At 37.0% G+C, this 23,002-nt stretch overlaps 1 protein-coding gene across 6 annotated transcripts in view; it reads left to right on the forward strand.

The window, feature by feature from the left end:
• The window catches only part of ERMARD (ER membrane associated RNA degradation), a 497,458-nt gene that overhangs the window by 10,554 nt on the left and 463,902 nt on the right, over nt 1-23,002 (forward strand). Inside the window, exons 3-18 of one of the 6 annotated variants that reach the window (XM_075064135.1) lie at nt 1,700-1,891; nt 2,489-2,590; nt 3,882-3,971; nt 5,269-5,366; nt 6,196-6,332; nt 8,271-8,385; nt 9,124-9,226; nt 9,641-9,670; nt 11,067-11,135; nt 11,883-12,056; nt 13,048-13,131; nt 14,266-14,345; nt 15,361-15,489; nt 17,277-17,486; nt 20,451-20,564; nt 21,276-22,594. In XM_075064135.1, the coding sequence (XP_074920236.1) occupies nt 1,835-1,891; nt 2,489-2,590; nt 3,882-3,971; nt 5,269-5,366; nt 6,196-6,332; nt 8,271-8,385; nt 9,124-9,226; nt 9,641-9,670; nt 11,067-11,135; nt 11,883-12,056; nt 13,048-13,131; nt 14,266-14,345; nt 15,361-15,489; nt 17,277-17,486; nt 20,451-20,564; nt 21,276-21,450 (1,767 nt within the window). In that variant the 5' untranslated portion in view covers nt 1,700-1,834 and the 3' untranslated portion in view covers nt 21,451-22,594. Of the gene's footprint in view, nt 1-398; nt 1,892-2,488; nt 2,591-3,881; nt 3,972-5,268; nt 5,367-6,195; nt 6,333-8,270; nt 8,386-9,123; nt 9,227-9,640; nt 9,671-11,066; nt 11,136-11,882; nt 12,057-13,047; nt 13,132-14,265; nt 14,346-15,360; nt 15,490-17,276; nt 17,487-20,450; nt 20,565-21,275; nt 22,595-23,002 lie in introns of those variants that run through there. The other 5 variants (XR_012655580.1, XM_075064136.1, XM_032787461.2 and 2 more) reach the window with 5 other exon arrangements.

Genomic DNA, 23,002 nt, shown 5'->3' on the forward strand with positions numbered 1-23,002 from the left:
TCTCTCTCTCTCTCTCTCTCTCTCTCTCTCCTAATGTGTACATTGCCACTCGTATTCTACTGACAATTCCTGTAGCAGGAGCATCAGGAGAACAGAGTTTCTCAAAACTAAAGCTCATTTAAAAACTATCTCTGCTCTACAATGAGTCAGGAACACTTGACTGGTCTTACTACTCTTGCAATCGAACAAGACATCACTTTGTCTTTGTCATACGATGACATTATTACTGATTTTTGCAGCCCCAAAAGCCAGAAAGATTGCTTTTGATTAAAAACAAATCCTTGTTTCAATACTTCTTCATATGAATTTCCAATAATACATTGACAAATTAAAAAAAATATTATTTGCATCATTCTGTCAAATCAGATTTTTTTCTATAGTGCTACTTCTTTAGTGCTAGTCCATCAGCGTTACAGTGTGCTTAATTAAGTTAAACTGGTTTTAATAACATGCATGTGGCAAGTTTTCCTATACTGTAAGCTTATGTTTGTGTTGCTCAAATCAAGTTAGGCACAGGGGCACCAGTTTAATAATCCTGCCGAGGGCACCATAAATCCTAAGGACGGCCCTGGATATAATGCTAAGAAAAAGTACATGTACTGGGCCATATCCTCAGACATTTTTCCATTGAAGTAAGTTGGTGAAACTCCACTGACATGAGCTAGGAATCTGGTCAGCATGACCTGTAGCAGGCAACCTGTACAGCTTTGTCACTAAACTTCTATCCTAATCCCAGCATAGCTATCATTCCAGCCTCTGTTTGAGAGGCTGCCAATTATAACAACTCATATGGTGGTTTTATGATTCATTTTCTCATGTCATTTATGCAAGATAATATTAGTTATCTCTGTAGTGGAGCTTGTAGAGATGATAGGCAAGTGCATTATAAAACACTATTCTACTTGGCCCTCTGCAGTACATCTTTAACTTGTGCACCATTTATTCTTGTAATATATTTTGTTGAGCAACTTTATATATTGTCATGTTACATACAGCTTCTCTCTTCCAGGTCACTTGGCCACTTTGCCACTTTATATTTATGAGTGAATGTACTGGCCTTCCAAAAATGATGGTCCTGCAGTTAAGGCATGGGGCTGGGAGTTCTGGGTTCTATTCCTATCTCTGTGACCTTTCTGAAATCACTTAAAACTAAGTTCTGCAACCTCAGCCTCCCTTTCTACTCCTGCATTTTGCAAGCACACAATGTTTAGATACCTAAGAAATTGTCTGAGCCCATGTTAGGGAAACACACCATTTAAAGTTGTTGGTTTTTATCTGTAAAACTTAGAGGCAAAATATTGGAATATGACATTCATAACTGTCAAACAGGAAATCTCATTAGAGTATGTAGGAAAGAGAGAAGCAACTACCTGTATTTCAGGTTGTTAGGTAAGACAAGTATCTGGAAGTATTTTTTCTCATATGAATGAGTTTTTCCAACTTCCATTGGAACAGGGCTTTAAAAAAATCCCTTTAGCTTGTATATCTTAAATTTAAAAAAAAAAAAGTTTTTACCTTTCCTTATTTAGGATCGGTACTTTTGTCTTGTTTTCCATTGTAACCCTTCCTTCATATTCCATCTTCTACAAGTGTCCTGTTGTCCTGGGAGAATAATCTGTGTAGGGTGAGAGGGACTTTTGATTTTTAAAACATATAGCCGGATGAGAACAAGTTTCATTCTCCGCAGGATTTGAGACAGTGGACCTTTTGAAATTGACTGCTCTGACCACCCTTTTATTTTTAATTTTAAGATCAAAATGTGGATTATATAAAAAGTGTGCAGCTGTTAGGACCTTTATGTGAATCTATTCATTTGCATCTACAATCCCTGACCATGGAACAGTTTGAAGTTCAGTACTCATTGTGGTTCCAGTGGACAAACTGTACGGAGGTATGAAAACTAATATTGGCAGTAAATATTTTAAATGATGCAGCTGTCTGAAGAGTTTGGGACCAGATTACACAAAAGTAAACAGCAAAGCAAATTACCCTCTGTAGCTTTCAGAATTTGAAACTAATTGGCATCCTGTGAAGTAATCGGATAAGAACTATGCTGAAATATGCTACAATTTATCCATGTTATCACAATCAAAAAATCTACATGTGTTTGGCCTGTGCCAATGGATGAGTAGGGCTGTCTTTGCTTTTCTGTGAAGCCTGATATGTTCGTTTGCTTCTCTGTAAGGGTCCTTCTTTTGTTGAATTGTATTTCTGTGTCTGAAATCAAAGGCTGCGTACTGCATGAACAGAGAGTTAAAATGATTCTGTAGGTGGTGATCTTGCCAACTTTTTCTGCAATCTGGTGTCATGGACAGAGAAGTCTTTTTATATATTTGTATATGAGTCGGGGGGGAAGCACTGAGAAACACTTGGGAGACTTCATTTCAGCTAACCGTATTTTTGTGTGTTTGACAGCTTTCTTCAGTTTTTATGTTAGTGCATTGATAGTGGGGAAACATAACTTTTCCCCTCTCTTCTAACCTCGCAGCTACTCCTTGAAGTGTTTGCTGCACTGGATAGCATGGAAGCTACAGCAATTGCACTTAGCTTAATGAAACTAACATCGTGTCTGGAGCGAGCCTTAGGTGATGTAAGTGCAAACAGTTAAGGTTGTGCTGAAGTTTTGATTTAAGAAGCTAAGAAATGTGCTTGCAGATCTTACTGTAGTTGAAACTAGGATTCTGTTGTATGTGTTAATAGATAGGGCAGCCTGTAAGATATAAGCCTCATAGCTGCCATACAGATTTCAAGGCAGTATGGTAACTTCTGTTCTTGACCTAATTACAAGGTTAAAGGAGACTGGCTGACTAGTTAAGGATGTTAGAACAGTAACATTTTTTTCTGATTTAAAAGCCCCTCAACCTCTTTCTCTGTATGACCCTTGGGAGCCTGAAAATAAAATCTATTCACTAACTGGAAGCTTGTCTCCAGGTTTCTTATTTTATAGTGTACTGTGGAGTGTTGGGCTGCTTGCAGAGTCAATTTCTACATGAAAAAGAAGTAATTTTACTCCTTTAGCTTTGCTTTTCATGCAAATTCCCTGTATGGTGCTCACTAGTTTAGAACGATTTTGTTCTATCTTTTGGCCAAAGAGGTCTTTAAGAACAAGGAATGATTTGCCTTTGTTGCACGGCTTTTACCCTTGTATCCTAAAATTTAATTTCTCAGTAGTAAAAGTTCACAACTCCTGGCCTGTATTCCTGGAATAATGTCTAGAGAAAAGATGGTCTCTGTCTGAAGAATTCTTCAATTTCTTTACTACATCAAAAATCCAGCCTTGGCTTCCAGTATTGGAGAAATGATAAACTAGGCATATGATCTGATTTGTAGATGGTTAGTGGCTCTTCATGGGACTGTGTGACTACATTTGACTCTGTTGAGGATCTTCTATGAATGTCCTAATTCATGAGCTTTACTTAGCCTTTTCCAGTAAATGCCATTGGATTGTGGGCTTAAACCCACTGTTGAGGCCCCTCCGCACCCCACCACTTTTTTTGTACCCTGCAGTCTCTCCACTAAGCTTCTTGCCATGCCTCTTCCTCACCAAATTCTTGCCTCTTTATAGAAATAATTTACCTCTTAATTTCTAGTTAATGTCTGTCTATGTTCTTTCTAGTGCTAGAATTAAAGTGGCACTGGAATCAGAGAAACTACCTATATAAGATTCTGTGATTTAGATAATTTGATTCATGATAGTTTCTTATTCCAGTTTGTCCTTTTTATCATCTCATGAAACTTCAAAGTAGAGGGTTTTTTTTAAATGTTTTATTAGTTGAACTAAATATTGATGTAGAAATGAAATAGTTGTATACTTAAAATATTTAAATATATATTGGGACATATCTATCTTTATTTCACAATATCCTGCTTTAATTTTTTAGGTTTTCTTACTAGTTGGTAAGGACTGTCCATTCCTTTTAAGAGATTTGCTTGCATCTCAGGAGCTTGCTGCAGTGTTTGGACAATCTGTGGTGAGTATATGGTATTTGAAGTCAGTTCTTACTGCATGTGAGGTGCATTGTACTTTTATAAGATGTCTAGGTTCCAAGCAAACTACAACTTAAGTTGAACAAGAGTTTGTAAATATTGCAGTATGTACACAGTTGCGATACCTTTCCAAATGTTACTTAATACAACAAGTAGTCGACTGAGGGAGGGAATAGTGCAAGAATATTAGCTAAAATTTTAATCTTAAGTGGAAATATGTTTTTATGATGATGTACGTATGCTGTATCAGTACTCTTATATTCTGTGTAGTCTCCAACCAAAAATCTTTGTGTGAAAATTAACATGAGACATTACAGAAATTTTAAACATTTTAGGTTTATGGCTTCTAGAATGCAATGTTACAAACTATAATAGTCCAATGCAAGCTAGAAAATATCACATCAGAACAGCTTAGTTTTAAAGGAATTTGCCACTATGTTGTTGTGAAATGCCTTCTAAAGTTCCCAGAAGTAGTATTTTTTCATAGTGATGCAGAGCAGTTGGCCAAAAAAAAGGGGATGATATTTTTCTGGTAGTTCTTACATCATGCTAGGCTTTTTATGTGAATAGGAGAGAAGCTACAGTTTCTGCTCAAAGAACTTACACTTCTAAAAATAGATAATGGGAAAGACAAACATGAGTTATTTGATACTGCTTCAGAAGTTTAGTGTGTTTGTGCCTTTATACAGTAGTTTAAACCAATATATAACATACATTTTATAAGGATGATCTTTGAGTTTTGATAGTATGTGCAATCCAAGTTTCACAAATAAACAACCGGCAGAGTTTGAGATTTTTTTTTTTCCTCTTGTGGATGTGAATCTGGAAAATCCAGCCTGACTAAATAAGTTCCAACTCTTGGGCCAAGTTCTGCTGTTACATCAATACGTCTATATTAATGTATATGAAATTACTGGGGATTTATACTCTTTAGAAAATAGAGCAAAATTTGTTTGTTCATCCTGATCCAGCATAGTTTGTAACTTTTGTGATAGACTGGCTGCTCCTATATTTTTTTTTAACATAAAAAACTGAGTAATGTAAAACAAAACGGGGGGGAAAAAACCCTTCTTTTAGAGTGTGCCATGCATCACAAGTGAATTATTTTTGTGGCTTGTTTTGCAATCCATGATCGATCAACTTGATGGGGCTAAGATTAAGGACACTCCTTGACGATATTAATATCAGCTAAAATAGTCTCAAATTTTCTAGCAGTAGAAAGGCATACAAAAGTTGAAATATATATTACCTTATGTAGTAATTATCCTCTATCCCAATTAGATGAATGTGCTAAGAGTATTCATTGGCTCTCCATGTGGTCTAAATCTCCGTAACATTTTGTGGCATGGATTTGCTTCCCCTCAAGAAATTCCTGCAAAGTAAGTTACCAGTGAAGTGTTTCCAAATGTCTCTTTTTTTTGCCTGTCAGGCTGCAAGCTGTAGAGGAACATTCAGCATAACCAATAGCTCTCTCTTGAAATTAAAAACTGAGTATATTTTCCTCCACAGTCTTCTGGCTATTGGTTTTCTGAACACTTGTTTTTCATCAATCTACTTCCAACTGAGTATTTCAACCCTAAATGAAACTAGTGAACAGAATCTGTATTTGTGGTTGAATGGAGGCAGGGCAGAGTGCAGGAGAAATTCATGGCAGCATTTCACTATTTTATTTTTTAAAACTGTTGCTTTGTAATAACATTGCCATGGCCAATGGTTTTCCCAGCTCTCAGTTGGCAAGTCAAGTTTCATTTTGTGTTTGGACGAGTGGGGGATTCATTCAAGAGCTGTTTTTGCTTTGGTGTTAAACTTTGAGTTTAAAATATTTAATTGTGCTGATAGGGAAGTGAGTGAGTCAGTACTGTTTTTGGGAATCCTGATGCCTTGTGTGTTAGAGCAGCAGTGGGAATAAGCAAGTGCAAAAAGGAGGGGAATGGGGTAGATCGAAAGCTAACTGACACAGTTAGAAAGTGGGTTTTTTTTTAAATTCCTTATGTTTTCTTACACCTAATCAGATGTTAGGTGTTCGCACTCAGGTGACAGGGAGAGAGAGGGGATTGGATCTGTTGCTTTAAAAAGGCAATGATCTCAAGATCTTGTGCATGGAGATTTCTTCAGAATGTCCCTGTGCCACAAACATCAGTTTTTTTCTGGAATATATGTACAATCTCTCTCTTCTAACATATTGTGATGTTGTGGTATTTCCCCTAGATATTGCTCTATGCTGCTTATTTTAACTGCAGGATTGGGCCAGTTGCTAAAGATATACCTGTTGCAAACTGAAACCATTTTAGTACATCGACCTTATATAGCCTTCACTAACTTAAAGGAGTTGGACGTTTTTCCAGGCAAGTATCTAATTGTTAACAATAAACATTTTAAGATTGGTTCCTGAATTCTTTGTAAACCCAAAACTACCATTAGAAACAATGGCTGTTCCACAGTTCTAGATTGAGCCCTTAATTAAGATATCTGTGTGTACTGCTGTTAAATGAAGAAAGTAAAGTGCAGAAATATTTTAATACACTGAATAGAGTGTAAATAAATGTGTATAAATAAATGGAAAAAGAATGTCTAAAATCTAAATTGGGCATTTAAGCCCATGAAGTTTAAACTTTTTTATAAGGGTTATAGTACATGCTCTAATCTGTTGATAATGAAAGTACAAACTGTGTAATAAAGAATCTCCTACTTTACCTCTGCAAAGTTTTAAACTTTCTGCAGTGTCAACGTTTCATTCACCCATGTAGGCTTGTGAAGGGCTTCATTCTGCACCCAGCTGGAGATTCAGTCCTAAGGGAGGGCAAGGTATAGTGCTACTGCTGCCAAATCCTGGGGCTTCTGCCAGAGACGAGCATCTTTTATTTATTTATTTTGTTGGGATTCTCTAGAAACCTGGCTAGTAGAGGCTGTCAGAGGGGAAGCTCTTGGATTCCCTTGCTGTGTCCCACCTTGGGCAACGCTCCCACTCTGTGGGTGGCACCAGTATGCTCCAAGGCCTTCAGCTTAATGGGGGTTATGGACACTTTTATGCTACATTGACCCACTTCCAGATGGACTCTCATTCTGCTCATGGAACCAAGACCAGGCCTCTGAAGGCAAAATCTGTCATCGGGGGGTTACTGTACTGACTCTTAATGAAATTAAATAAATAATAAAACCTACACTTTATAAATTTATCTGAAGGTGATACAGAACTTCCACCACAGTGCCACAGAACTCAGATCTGCCTTGCTGTGGAGTGCTAGTCTTGCCAATAGGCAGCAACCAGTTCTTAAAATTCATGCGTTATTTTATTTTCCCATTCTGAACTTTAGGGTACAGATGTGGGGACCTGCATGGACACTTCTAAGCTTAACTACCAGCTTAGATCTGGTATTGCTGCCACCATTCACAAGCACTCCCTTCCTTGGGTAGCCTTGAGAAACTTCCCCAATTCCCTGGTGAACACAGATACAGACCCCTTGGATCTTAAAACAAGGAGAAATTAACCATCCCCCTTCCTTTCTCCCACCAACTCCTGGTGGATCCAGATCCAACCCCTTTGGATCTAAAAAACAAGGAAAAATCAATCAGATATTAAGAAAAAAGGCTTTTAATTAAAGAAAAGAAAGGTAAAAGAAAACCCTCTGGGAGAGATTAGTATACCAGCTACTCTCACAGACAACAGGATGTTCCCCTGGGCAAATACTTTAATACTCACAAGAATACCCAAATTTGATAATTCCCTTAATGGTACCAAGACAAGTTACAAAGAAAATAAATATAAACCTATTTATCCCTTTCTAAAACTTACTACTCTGATAAGAGGCTGGTTCCTTGATCTTTTCACTCCGGCTGAAACTGAAACTGACTAAACAAAAGAAAACTTCCCTCCTTCCTTTTGAAACATCTTGTTCCCCCATTGGTTCCTCTGGTCAGGTGTCAGCTAGGCTAGGTGAACTTCTTAACACTTTACAGGTAAAAGAGGCATTAACCCTTAACTATCTGTTTATGACAAAACTTCATGCGTTATTTTAGTCTGTCTTGTACAACAGCTCACCGGTAATGCATCTTATTATCAGTCTTCTCAATTTTTGAGCTTAAACGTTCTTAACTGTACAGCTTTATTAGTTGACGTTAAAAGACTTAGCCAAATAATTGAACAACTGTTAGATCTCTCTACAGATTAAGCAGAAATAATTTGTATTTTTGAATGAAGTGCTCTGAATAATTCCTCTTCAGTAAGTCTCTCTATATTTCAGTATATATTGTTAATTTAAACAAATGTTTTTGCTGATTTGTAGATATTAATCATGAAGCACTTTCCTTAACTGAGGAACTAGCAAAGATATCCAGTTTTGTATTAAAACCAATGTTACCATTTTGGGTTGCTGCACTAACAGCTTTCAGGCAACACAGGTAACAAAACTGCACCATTACATTTTCCTTCATTTTTTTTTCCTTATTTCAAAATGATTTTTTACTGTAGACATCCGCTATTTGTGGAATAATCTGTTAATTTGCAAAGCTTTATGAACCAGAAGCATTAATGGCATCTAAACGTGTTAGGCTGGTCTCATTGCAAGTGTACAATTCATGGACCTGGCATTCAGTTTTGCTTGTATTTGCATTAAACTCTGTTTTCATTAGAATGCAGCATAAAGTCAAAATTAAATATTACACTTTATGTGAAACCCTTGTATGAGAGAATAGCAGACCTCTTCAATAGACAAGTGATCGCTAGAATTCTAAACTAGACTTTGAAGTCAGCGTAAGAGTTTGTATGACAGTCACAGAAAATTGAGACCAAAAAACAAAGCATTATAATAAATTAATTGAAAAAAAAAATTGAAATCTGTGAACTTTGCATGTTTGCGGATCTGTGTAATCATATGCAATGTTAGTTCTGTCTTCCCTTCCCATTACATGCTACACCAACCTGTCACATCATGTCTTTATTTAGGTTATAAGCTATTTTCTGGGCAGGTTTGTCATTTATTGTATGTTTGTACAGCACCCAGCACAATTGACCCTGATCTTGTACCACTGTAATACAGATTTTAATAAGTGCTTATGGACAGGTATAGCTTCCACAAAGATCAGTGTGTGTTTAAAGAAAAAAATTAAAATCTTACATGCATTCCACTAATTTTGCAGGTATGCTGATTGCGTTATACTGTTACTCCCTCAGCTGGAAACTGGACTTAGGTTACTCTTCACCACAGTTAATAAGTGTCCCAATAGACTGTTAACTGCAGAGGTAGGTTTTTTTTATGACCGTGGTAACTTCATAATAACTAATAACAAGCTTCAAGCATGTCCTAAAATAGTTTATTATTATACTTAAACAAGTAGCTTTTAAGTGGACAATATAGTTTGATCTTTTTGTAGACCTCTGATATGCCTTTTAGAGTGTCACATGACAGCTCTCATCGTTTGTTTACAGAGGTTTGAAAAGTACAACAGTGTAGCATTGTCACTTGAATGTAAGAACTGTGGGAAATTGCTTATGCTGTGTTTACCTCTTTTCTTACCTTAAAGGGAAGATTCCAGTTTATAGCAACTCTGGTTTGTCATGGTGATTAGATTAAAATTCAAATTGTAAATACAGTTAGTGTCACCACTTTTGTTTCTGAAAATGGAATCATTACTGTGATATTTTTTTCTATTGTAGTCATCTTCTCTTTATACTACTTTTGATGAGGTAAGTTATCTGTAAAATCTTTTGGACTATTTGAACATGTGTTATTTCTTTACAGTAGAGTGTTCATAGAATTCAAGCACAGAGAAAGATGGAATGATTAAATATACTAAAATAAATTTAAAGATACTAATGCCTATCATCATACAAATGGACCTGGCTGAAGTCTTTTGAAAATAAAGATAATTCCGTGAACTTTTTGAAGTTGAGAAAAGGATTTCACAGACCCTGAGGTGGCAGAGACAGAAAAATAAGACTCATTACAACATCTATAAACTCCTGGCAGCTCCTCAGTTTACACTTCTTTGTATTTTCCTCCTAGCCCTTTATCTTCTTGGTATCTCAGTTCTGAATTTCCCCCATCTTATCAATATTTATTTTCCATTAAAGTATTCCAAAGTGTACACAGTATTCTGAAGCAGTGAGGTACAAAGAAGGGATATTATCTCGCCAGTCTTTGGGGCTTGATACAAACAATAAATTATAATCTTTAATGAGCGATCATGACTGACATGAAACGTATTGATCTACATTGTGACTCCATTATTGTTTTTATCTATATATACACTCACTTTTTAGTACTAATGGTCAGTAAAGCCTTTCCCACCATGTTGGGGACACACATGATGATTTTTCCCCAGTTGTGTTAGAACACTTTTATTTTTATTTTTTTTAATTAAACTGTTGAAACTCTCTCTTGCCTATATTGAATAGGATTTGGTATATTTTAGGAAGGTATAGGAGGTTAATATTCAGTATTCTACTTCAAGGAAGAAAAGCCATGGAGCCACTAATTTGGTAGTGACCATACTAAAATACAGCACTTTTTTGATCCAAGATCAGCAAGTTTGTTTGGAATCAAGAGTTTCTATGAACTAGAATTCTTTCAGTCCTCTTTTTAACCCCTAAACATTGATCTATTTCCAAAGCACAGTGGCTTTGCAGTACATAAAATCAGGAAAGTAGCTTGGTCCCAAAAGCTGTCACAGAATGGAATACAGAATCCAAAGCTGGAGAGTGCAGTATTTTGTATGTCCCTGTTACTTATTTGATGAGTAGCTAATAACTTAATTTCTTGTAAACAGCTTTATTTTCTGTCACTAATAAAAACAAAATATGCTCTTTTATCTCCATAGGATCACCTGTTTGAAATAAATGCAAATGTACACTGAAGCAAACAGCCTATAATAACCCCTTTCTTTCCTATTTGACTCTCCAAAAGCCAAAATATTTTGTTATCCCAGATTGTCCATCACTGCTAATAAAACGGGATGGAGATTTGGTGCTAGTTTAATGTTATGGATGCTTATTACTATAGTCAGTATTTTTCATTTAGCTTTATAACTTTGGGTTTGTTCAACATTAAATTGTCTTCAATTTCAAATGCTTTTTTTTCTAGATGCTAACAAAACAGCTGAATGACAAAGAGATCAATCAGCTTCCTCTAATTCTTGGAGAGCCTTCAATGGTAAGTGTATTAAGTGCTTTTTATTTAGCAATACATTTATAATTGGTAGTGCTAAGAGTGTAATAGATTCTTTAGACATAAGAAGATCATATCCCCAGGAGCTTACAGTCCAGTGCCCCTGATCCTGCTTCATTATGAATAAGGCAAAATAATACTTGGCATATAAATATAAGATTAACTAAAACAGCACAGAATTTTGAAGTGGAAAAGGAAACCTAACTTGAGAACATCTGTTTTTTTTAGGGAGTTGGCTTTATTACCTGGCATCAAGAAACTCACTGCCAGCAGGAATTACCTTTTTTTTTTTTTTTTTTTTTTTTTTTTTTAATAGAAAGGTGGCTATTTATTATGAATATCTTGACTTTATTCCTTTTAACCATTGTTTATCATATTGCCATCCAGACTACTTCATTGTTTCTAACCCTCAATTCCACTCTATCTGCCAGAGCTATAAAGCATAGACTCAGGAGTCTTTGCTTAAATTTAGTCATTTTCAGCTATTTTTGTTGATTGTGGGTTGGTGTTGTGGTTTTTCTTTTTTTTCCTTTCACCTCTCCTCAGACCTTTCCCAAAATGGGAATTGCCTTTTTTAAAGAAGTGGGGTTTAAGAGGTGTTCCTCTTGCCCCTCTAAATGCTCCATTTCATATGGGCCTAAGTGCCTTTTGTGCCCCAAGAACTGTGTGCTTATTAGGGTTTCGGTAGAATTGTGCTATTTACTTAGGTTTTGTCCACACATGATTCCACAGGAATTCCTTTGGGATTTCTTGAACCATCAAGAGGGTCCACGTGTAAGAGATCATTTAAGCCATGGAGAGATAAACTTAAATGAGTTTCCAAGAGAAATAGCCAATCAGATACTTGCATTTTCAGTTACACTTTTATGCAGATTTTCAGAAGTGGAGGAGCTCGCAACTCTTAAGGTAGGAGCTGGTATTGTGCAAGTGGAACAATGTATAATCATTTGGATGCCAAATATGATTTTAAAACCATTTATGGGCTACACCTTTCTTAATTGTTTTTAACCCTCAGCACCTTTTTGAGGGTGCCACACTAAGCTTTAAATATTTTCCTAGCATTGTTCTGTAATACTGAAATGAAACAGAGATAAACTGTCCCCAATATTGCCCTTCCTGAATTGAACCTGGTTTGTTCTTTTCACCCCTCCTTGTTAATATTTTGTTTCTTCCCTTTTACTTGCACTGCTTAATTTTTTACCTAAATTGTATATATTTAATTTAAGACTTTCATTTTGTCCTCTCCACCTTGCTGTTTATCTCCCTGGTAGCTCAACTCTGAATTACCTCCAGTGTATCAGTATCTTCCATTGAAGTACTTAAAAGTGCCCACACTAAAGCGTGGCTGAATCAGTTATGGAGATAAAATCTGACCGAATACAACTATGAATGTGAACTTGGTACAATAATGGAAATGTGGTTTTGACCATGTACTGTATTGAGTCATATCCAGTTGTATTATCTACCAACTCATGTATTTCAGTGTTAATGGTCAATAAGCATGTTCCTCCCAATTTCCTATTGATATTTAGGATTACTTTCCCTAATTTCAGTATATTAATGTAAGCTCTACTGAGCCAAACCTCCATTTATTAGGTATAGCTCATCTTACTAGAGTGTCAAGGTACAACATGTCCTATTCCAGTGGAGATTGGAGCTTTTTTTTAACACAAAATTGTATTGGTTAAAAAAAAATTATTGAATACCTAATATACTAATTAGTGTCTTTGATCCTTCACTTTGACACATTTAATTGAACATATATAACTAGTCCCTTTTGAAGTCAATGAGACTGTCTCATGTCTAAAGTTAAGTGTGTGCATAAGTCTTTACAGGATCAGGGTGTTTTTTTTTTTAAAAATTAATACATATTTTATCATTTATTTTTGTAAACTAGGAACACACAGCCATTAAACCACTGATCAGCTGTGCAAGTTGCTACCGTTCTCGGTTTCATCCAATTGCCCGACTTAAGAAACAGGTATGTAGATATGACAGGGAGGGTGAACATTCCATACATCTTTAAAAAATTGTTTAACTGTTGTCTTTTTGCTTTGATAGTCCTGAATAACTGTTAGGCTTTTGAGGGAAGTTAAACTGCATGGGTAGATAAAGTTTATTTTCTTTTCTTGATTGAGGCTCGAGTTAGATATTAGGGAAAAGCTTTCTAACCATAAGGATAGTTAAGTACTGGAATAGGCTTCCCAAGAGAGGTTATTGTAGAATCCCTGTCACTGAAAGCTTTTAAGAACAGGTTAGACAAATACCTGCCAGGGATGGTCTAGGTGTCCTTGGCCCTGCCTCGGTGCTGGGGACGGGACTATGTGACCTCCTGAGGTCCCTTCCAGTTCTACATTTCTATGACTTCTACAGCTACCTTTGCCTAAGAGACTTTTTTTTCAGTTGGTCAAAAAGGGTTTTGGAAACCATAGATGTCCTGGATTAAACTAAAACTAGTAGGAGATGTCGCTATATATTAGGGGTGTCAAATGATTAACAAAATTAATTGTGATTAATCACAAGATTTTAAAAAAAAGTTATGATTAATCACAGTTTTAATTGGTCTGAAGCAGCTTGGCCAGGGGAGCTCCATGCAGGGAAGGAGGCGCGAGCAGCAGTGGACCAAGTCAGTGGGAGAAGGGGCACCCCTGCCCCAGAAGCACAGAGTGGTGCCCCACTGAGCACAGTGCCCTGAGAGTAATCTGCAGATCGCAGTATGAGAACCACTGAACTGCTTGATAGTCTCTCTCTCTCTTTATTGAGTTGGGTCTGTATTAGACAGGTCCTTCATACAAACTTTTTAAGTTAGTGAGGATATGAAGTACATTACAGTGATAGTACTGATTAATTCTTTCATATTAAATGATGGGGAAAGAAAGAAATGGCTGCAATTTAAGTTTATATTGTGGCATGAACTTTTCGTTTATTTTAGCACTGTCTACCCTTATGTCTTGTACATACATGCCTTAATTGTAATTACTGAACAAATGACTTACAAGATAAAAAGATTTTAAAAAATTAAAATAGTAAAATGTGTTGCTGTTGCAATGTATCTCATATGGGCTATATCTTGTATTGAAGTTTGGCTTTATTAAGGTGTATTTTGACTTCCTAGGTGCTGGAGTGTATGAAGAGCATTAGTTCGTGGCCTGAGCTTCCTATAGTGCCTGAAGAGCAAATTCAAGAAATTCCAGGGTATGCCTGATCCATTTAAAAAAAATCATATCTTGAAACCATACTTATAAGGCCCTGTATTCTCCACAGCAAGTGGGACATAAATTCTGCGGCAGGACTTCCTGTCTATTACAGCAATCTGGTACAGCAGCCTGGAATTCTGTGGCAACTTCATTTAAACTAAAAATGGAGGTTTCTATTGAATTTATTTCTGTTTTGAAATAACAGAGTTTGAGATGATTTGTGGAATGCTTGAGTAGGTGTCTCAAACAGTTGCAAGGCCATGTAAGAGTGGAGAACAAGACTTCAATGTCATTGGCATAGTGAGAGCTGAAATGATGCAAATGATCATATTGCTAGGACTATAATGCAAGTAGAGAATGCAACAGAAGCCTGAAGGATGCCAACAGATTGGTGGCTGCTTCCTCCCTAAGATATTGATGGAGCTGCTAGCAAAGTAGACAGGGAACCCAGAGGACTGAAGAGGAGTAGGGAAGAAGAAGGAGAGGCAATTAGCTGTGAAGACCAAAAAAAAAAAGATTTTAAAAAATCACTTCTCATGGTAGAAGCTTGGATACCACAGTGATGAGAGACCTTATAAAAACAGAGAGATTAGGAAGAATAAGAATGAGAAATTCTCTTGAACTTGACATGGAGGTAGCCATTATTGATTTTTATGAGGCTGTTTTGGAGATATGGAAGGGACAGAAGGCAGGGAACCTGAGGAGATGGAAGATAGGAAGCTTGACTGTACATAATGGAAGTATTTAGCAAGCTGCAGGATTCTGGAAAAGAAAGTAAGGAGATGGGATGATGATGCATAGGGAGGCTGAAGAGACTGAAAGGACTTTGCTTTCAAGATGGAGAACCCAAGAATTTGCTTGTAAAATGGAACGAAAGGAGCCAAAGGATTACAGGGTAGTAGTGGGCATATAGAAAAAAGCTTTTGCTTCAGTTGACTGTGTTAAGATGTAAACTGTACACGTCTTTATTTTTGTGAAAGATTCTGAAAGTAATTTTTCTCTTTGTTTTTAAGGTTGGAAAGAAGTGCAGAAAGTAGTCCTTGTATTTCTATGACTACAGAAATCCTTTCTCAGTTGCAACACCATTTGCCCCAGAATTGCTATATTTTAGATGATCTAATGAATAATCTTCTAAGCGAGAAGTAAGTTTAATGTTCCCTCACCCTTGAGTCCACGCCTTATACAATTTACTTCTGGAAATAAAAGGAATGTGGGGCAGTAATGAGAGCTCGCTGGGCAAGTGTTCCCTCCCTTATCTATAAAGCAGCATTGTTTGATTGGAACCATCACATGTACACCTCTACCCTGATATAACACAATTCAGATATAACGCAGTAAAGCAGCGCTCGGGGGCGGGGGGGCTGCGCACTCTTGTGGATCAAAGTAAGTTCGATATAACGCAGTTTCACCTATAACACGGTAAGATTTTTTGGCTCCCGAGGACAGCGTTATATCGGGGGAGAGGTGTATTTGTATGATACTGTAGTTTCCTCAGTCTAAAAGTCTTTTAGGATTCAACAGAGAACTGTCCCCAGAATGAAGGGGAGAGGTTCAGAAAGCTGTTGTAATCTTTTTGCTTTGCCACTAGTGCAGCTTGAAGAAACAACCATGCTTGTATTTCAGAAGTGGGGAAGGAAAATAGTTACAGATGCACAAGAAATTTATTACAATAACTTGACTAAATTACCTTCAATCTGCTTTATGGTACTGTATAACACTCTGCACTAGAAATTTTAGTCTTAGCGCTATGGTTGGTGTTACAAGTGTGCATGACACTAAAGTGTTCATCTACCTCTATGTACTTCTCTGCTAGCTAAACTTGCATTTCTTGAGTCTTTGAAATAGAAGCTGAGATTTGCTATATATTTTTGTTTCTGAGATTTTTGGGAGGTCTAAATATAGCTCACATTACTTCAGTTTCAATTTTGAAACTTATTTCATTTCATATTTTTAAAAAGCCCCACTTAAGGGTTTGCATAGAATCTTTCTTTACCGCCCTGGTCTGGATTTGAAGTAGTGACCTACTGTCATTTCCTTGTGATGGCTCTTCAGTGAGCTTGTTAATATGAACTGATGGACTTAGCCTGGTTTGTACAGGATAAGTGTCTAAATCAGTACAATCGTCAATGCCACTGATGTGAAATGCATCCTTGCTGGCAGTCTCAAAGAATCCACTGATTTAATTAATATATTTAAAAACAAAGCAGCTTTCTCTTCTCATTTGCATCAGGCTCATTGCCTGTGGGCAGGATAGCATGTTGAAGATGGCTCTTCTGTTGCCTTTAGTTTACATAATTTATAGTTAGAAGACTTTGTTTTCCACTGTTGTTAATGTCACTTTTCACAAGCAATAAAATCCCTTTTAAAGCATTACAGTAGGAGTCATCTTAATATTGTTTAAGATTTTTTACAGTTACGACCATTATGTCTGGCATGGCAAAATATCTTGCTTGTAAGTGGTTTTTTTTTTTTTTGAAACTACAATTTATATTCTGTGAAATGTTAAGACTAGTTCTTGGCATGCTGCTACTATTTAGCTCATGGTATTTTGTTTTGTTTTTGTATTGTGAACTGAACTATAATTAGTGAGAGGTTTAAAACAGACTCTTCCTGTTTCATTCGTATATATTGTTTGTTTTTGGCCAGTTTTGTATATTGTGGTATTATTTCTTTACTGCTCTGACCTGGAATGAGAAACATTTCAAACTTCTAGTGATATGATATTACTTATAGTAATGTGAGAGAGAATACAAATCACTCATGCTAAAGATTCTTGTTGGGGCGAGTCACGAGGAAACTGAGTAAATCTGTTTCTAAAACATCTGGATTAGAATTTTTTTCGCTCAGGCTACACTGGAATGGATGTGAAATCTTTCAGTTTTCAAACCCTGCTAACGAAAACTGAAACAAATATTTTCCTGTTTTACAGGCTGCTGGTTCAACTCTGTAGTACGCACATTTGTACCCTGTACTGCCCACGTTCTGTACTGGAAATATTGGTTGTATTCCGTAAGATAAGCGCACAGTGCCATCAAGTGTCAGATCAAGTTATTGCTAGCACTGAAATGAGATACAAAAAGTGGATAAACAAGATACTGCGTTCGCGACAGAGGCATAACTATCTACGAATGTTAAACAGGTTGGTTAATGTTGTTTTCCTTTTTTTGGAGGTGAAGAGGTAATTTTAAGAGTGGACTTATCAGAGTAACTGAACACTTCTTTCCTTTTACTCTGCATGTGTACTCTTCCATATTCTGTTTCTAAAATGTTAAAGCTAACTAGGTTTGTGTGTCATTGGTCTACTTAGAGTTAAGAATCTTCCCTAATTTCCGTTATACACTAATATATTAATGCAAGTAAAACTCAAACAAGAGAATAATTTATCTGGGTATCTTTAACATTTTTCTCTTGTCTGGCCTGGAATTATTAGGGTCCAAATAAAAAGGTAATTTAAATGTTTGGTTTTTTTAGTTTGTTCTCTTGGATGAACCTAAGCACTAAAAAAGGAAAGAAAGTGAAACTTCCAGTCTGTTAAAGCTGAATTACAGAGGTTATCCCCATCTTATCACTGCTTCTCTCATCATTTTATCGAATAGGATGCAGGCCCAGATCAGGAGTAATGGCTAGGATTCCATTCATGTAACACCTAACCAGCATGTTGCTTGGGTTCTATGATTAAGCTTTAAAAATATGAGTGGGGTCAGGAAAAGTTAAAATTATTTTTAACTTTTTAGAATTTTCATTTATCTGGGATTACAAATGCTAAAATGCCTGAGTCATATATATGCTTATTTAATGGTGTCACTAAAAATGTGTATTAATGTAAATTATTATGTACTCTCAACCATAACCAATACTTAATTTTTGCCGGGGCTAAGCCCCGGCCCCTCTAGGCTTGGCAGTTCATAGCCCTGGGCACCTCTGGGCTTGCCACATCAGTTATGAATGTAAAAAACTGCTTGAGCCCTGGCACTTCTTTCATTATAAATTCAGCACTGACCATAACCCTATCTTGACGCATTTTTTTTCCCTCTGGAAACTTAAATATGTGGCTTTTTTCTTTCTTGTAAATTGTTCATAGCTATAAAAACAACAAGGAGTCTGGTGACACCTTAAAGACTAACAGATTTATTTGGGCATAAGCTTTCATGGGTAAAAAACCTCTCTTCTTCAGATGCATGGAGTGAAAGTTACAGATGCAGGCATTGGGGAATACCTCACAAGCGGAGAACCAGTGTTGACAGGGCCAATTCGATCAGGGTGGATTTCATCCACTCCCAATTATAGATGAGGAGGTGTCAATTCCAGGAGAGGCAAAGCTGCTTTTGTAATGAGCCAGCCACTCCCAGTCCCTATTCAAGCCCAAATTAATGGTGTTAAATTTGCAAGTGAATTTTAGTTCTGCTGTTTCTCTTTGAAGTCTGTTTCTGAGGGGTTTTTTTTTTTTCTTCCCCAAGAATAGTTACTTTTAAATCCTGTTATAGAATGTCCAGGGAGACTGAAGTGTTCACCTATTGGCTTTTGTATGTTACCATTCCTGATGTCCAATTTATGTCCATTTATTCTTTTACATAGGGACTGTCCGGTTTGGCCAATGTACATGGCAGAGGGGCATTGCTGGCACATGATGGCATATATGACATTAGTAGACGTGTAGGTGAATGAGCCCTTGATGGTGTGGTTGGGTCCTCTGATGGTGTTGCTAGAGTAGATATGGGGACAGAATAGGCAATGAGGTTTGCTATGAGGATTGGTTCCTGGGTTGATGTTTCTGTGGTGTGGTGTGTAGTTGCTGGTGAGTATTTGCTTCAGGTTGGGGGGTTATCTGTAAGCGAGGACTGGCCTGCCTCCCAAGGTCTGTGAGAGTGAGGGATCGTTTTCCAGGATAGGTTGTAGATCGTTAATAATGCGCTGGAGAGGTTTTAACTGCGAGCTGTACGTGATGGCCAGTGGTGTTCTGTTGTTTTTCCTTGTTGGGCCTGTCCTGTAGTAGGTGATTTCTGGGTACCCGTCTTGCTCTGTCAATCTGTTTCCTCACTTCCCCCAGGTGGGTATTGTAGCTTTAAGAATGCTTGATAAAGATCTTGTAGGTGCTTGTCTCTGTCTGAGGAATTGGAGCAAATTCAGTTGTATCTTAGAGCTTGGCTGTAGACAATGGATCATGTGTCCTAGATGGAAGCTGGAGGCATGTAGGTAAGTATAACGATCAGTAGGTTTCTGGTATAGAGTGGTGTTTATGTAACCATCACTTATTTGGACTGAAGTGTCCAGGAAGTGGATCTCTTGTGTGGACTGGTCCAGGCTGAGGTTGATGGTGGGGTGGAAATTGTTGAAATTTAGGTGGAATTCTTCAAGGGCCTCCTTTCCATGGGTCCATATGATGAAGATGTCATCAATGTAGCGCAAGTAGAGGAAGGGCGCTTGGGGACAAGAGCTGAGGAAGCGTTGTTCTAAGTCAGCCATAAAAACGTTGGCATACTGTGGGGCCATGCGGGTACCCATGGAAGTGCCACTGACTTGAAGGTCTAAGTTGTCCCCAAATCTGAAATAGTTGTGAGTGAGGACAAAATCGCAAAGCTCAGCCACTAGGCGTGCTGTGGCCTCATCAGGGATACTGTTCCTGACGTCTTGTAGTCCATTCTCATGTGGAATATTGGTGTAAAGCGCTTCTGCATCCGTAGTGGCCAGGATGGTGTTTTCAGGAAGGTCACCAATGCATTGTAGTTTCCTCAGGAAGTCCGTGGCATCTCGAAGATAGCTGGGAGTGGTGGTAATGTAGGGTCTGAGGAGAGAGTCCAGATAATCCTGCTGTAAGATTGCTGATGCCTGTGATGATGAGGCATCCAGGGTTTCCAGGTTTATGGTTCTTGTGTAGCAGATAGAATACCCCTGGCTGGGGTTCTGGGCGTGTGTCCATGTAGATTCGTTCCTGTGCTGTAGCCAGGAGTTTCATAGCTATGATCTTTGCCCCATTTTTCACTAATGAATCTTTCAGAATTCTTTCTTTCACTCCCCATATCCATTTTAGGGTGGAACAGGAAATCTGAAGAACAGTTTTTTGTATTAAAAAAAACCTCTATTACAATTTTCTGCTTATTTCTAGCATTAAATTTCTGTCTCCTGTGTTACGGCTGATTTTAATGTTGATTATTCTGGAATTAATCAACATCCATACTGTTTGTGAGAAGAATCCTTGTGATTATCAGCAGTATATAAAGTGAGTGTATATAGTATTTGCTTAATTAAAATAAACGAATAATATAGACTGTTTTCACCCTCCTTTGAACACCTTTGGTTTACATTATGTATCCTTATTGACATTGCGGTTTAACATCATGTGGTACCTCAGGTAGTCAGTCTGTTTCCCCTGTCATTGCAGTAACAATTTGGGGGACTGGTGAGGGGCTCGCTAACTGAAATCTTTGTTTACAACATGTGGTTCAGCTAGCCACAGTTTCAATTTTTAGTAGACTTCCCATTGGCCCAAATAGGAGGATAGTCTCACATTCAAGCCCAGAATTAATAATACATAATAAACTTTTGATTTTAGCATGTAATCAACTTCATTATTTCCACTCTACACTTGATTGGAGATCACAGGCATTGTAAAGTGTTTGGTTGCCAAAGAAAGGAAATTGTAGGAGAGAACTCCTCTATATACTGTTGTATTTCTATAGTCCCATAATATTGCATTTTTTTGTGTACCGCTATGAACTGCAATTCTGAAAATTATTGCTTGTCCCTGTCTTTTTCTCTCCACCCACACTTGCCCTTTATCAAGGGCAAGTGATGTAGCAATGATCATGTGAAAGTTGGGGCTGCTACTTTTTCCTGATTTCCAAGTCGGGCATCATCAAGGTCTGGTCTGTCTTCCTTTTAGAAAGTCTTTTTAAGAATGACTTTTTCATATTTTTTTTATTTCTTGTAGGTTTCTAAAGTCAATCTTGCAGTATACTGAGAACTTGGTGACATACACAAGCCCAGAGAAAAACAAATGGGATGAATCCGTGGAGCTTACACACAAAGCTTTGATAAAAATTAAGACTTTCAGTGAGAGAAAGCTAACATTAATGCAGCTAGCGACACAAGTGAAGCTGTCTTGAAAACACTTGGTTTCTGTTACATCTCAAAATTATTATTTTTTTAATGCCTCAAAACTTAATGTGGCCAAAACTCTTAGAATATTTCTACTCCTTTCTTTGAGTGCCGCTTCCATCAAAATGCCTTTGGAAGCAGAATTTTGTATTTACATAGTGACAGTGTTGCTGATTGGAGTTGGATAATTGCACTTCCTGAAAATGGAACATTTTGTCAAGTGCACAACGGAACTCTGAGCTCTTACCTCAAAATGATTTGAAATGTATCTATTATTTAAGTATACTATGTATACTTTAAACTTTTTTGTTTTTATTTTTTTATAGTGTACCTGAAAATGACCAGGAAAACAACTGAAATAAATGTATTGGGAAAAATATTGAACTGAAAAAAAGGTATCAGTGTGGTGAAGCTAATATTTGACCCTTTTCATGGCCACATGCGACCCATTATCTCTCATATGCGCTTAATCAAATTCCCTCCTCCCCCCAACAACAGCAACAAAAACCAACAAAACCACTTCACAACATTTTGAGTTAACAGCATTTCCTGAAATCCTTGTTTGCTGATATTAGCACAGAAATGGGCAAACCTTGGTGTGTGATTTTTTTTTTTTAAAGAACGTTTGTGTCTAGAATTTGCACCTGTTTACATGCAAAAATACTAACATTTTTGTGTTCTCAGCGATAAATATTGAGTATTTTTTACACTCACTGTCATGGTACCTTTTTTGGTTAGTTTAATTTTTCATTTTATCTGCTAATCGCAATCTTTAATTATTCATAGTTTGGGTAGAAATTTGGTTTTGTACATTGAAAAATCAGAAAACAGAAATGTTCATCTTGATCCTAAAAGTGATATTATGTCCTCATGTTGCATACCTCATTTTTGTCTTTGTTTTTCAAAAATTATGAAAATAAATCTCTCTTCTGCCCCCCCTTAAAAAAAAAGAAAGAAAGAAAGAAAGAAAGAAAGGGGCCTGCATGAATTCAATAAACAAGCCATCTATCGTTTTAACATCAATCCATGTGTTTTTCCTAAAGGATGTAAAACAGATAAATGCCTCTTGGTCAGGTCACCATTTTTTAGTATTTGTTAGTGCTGTAAGAGGCTAATTACAATAAAAGATTGACTTGTTTAGTCTGAAGATCACTCCAGAGATGTCCTTTTCTTTTGTATTCTAAAACCATTAGCTAGGTTGTATTAGAAGTATAAAGATCTCCATTGGCTGTCTGGTAACTTTGTCACTAGTGTTCTGTGCATTCAGAAAGCAATGTTTCTTTCACAATTCAATCAAAGGGGATCTGGCTAACACCATTAAAAATCTGAATTACATTTTTTAGGAGTTATTGATCCTTCATTGAAAATCCCAATTGGAGAACTAGTGGATCAATTATCATTTTAGTTCCTGTACATTTTATATATTATGTTTGTCCAGGGAAGAGACACAAGCTTTGGCCACGTCTACACTACGGGATAATATCGAATTAGCTAAAATCGGTTTTATAAAACTGATATTATAAATTTGATTTCATGTGGCCACACTAGGCACAGTAATTC

This window comes from Chelonoidis abingdonii, chromosome 3 (genome assembly GCF_003597395.2).
Source record: "Chelonoidis abingdonii isolate Lonesome George chromosome 3, CheloAbing_2.0, whole genome shotgun sequence".
Classification (NCBI taxonomy): domain Eukaryota; kingdom Metazoa; phylum Chordata; order Testudines; family Testudinidae; genus Chelonoidis; species Chelonoidis abingdonii.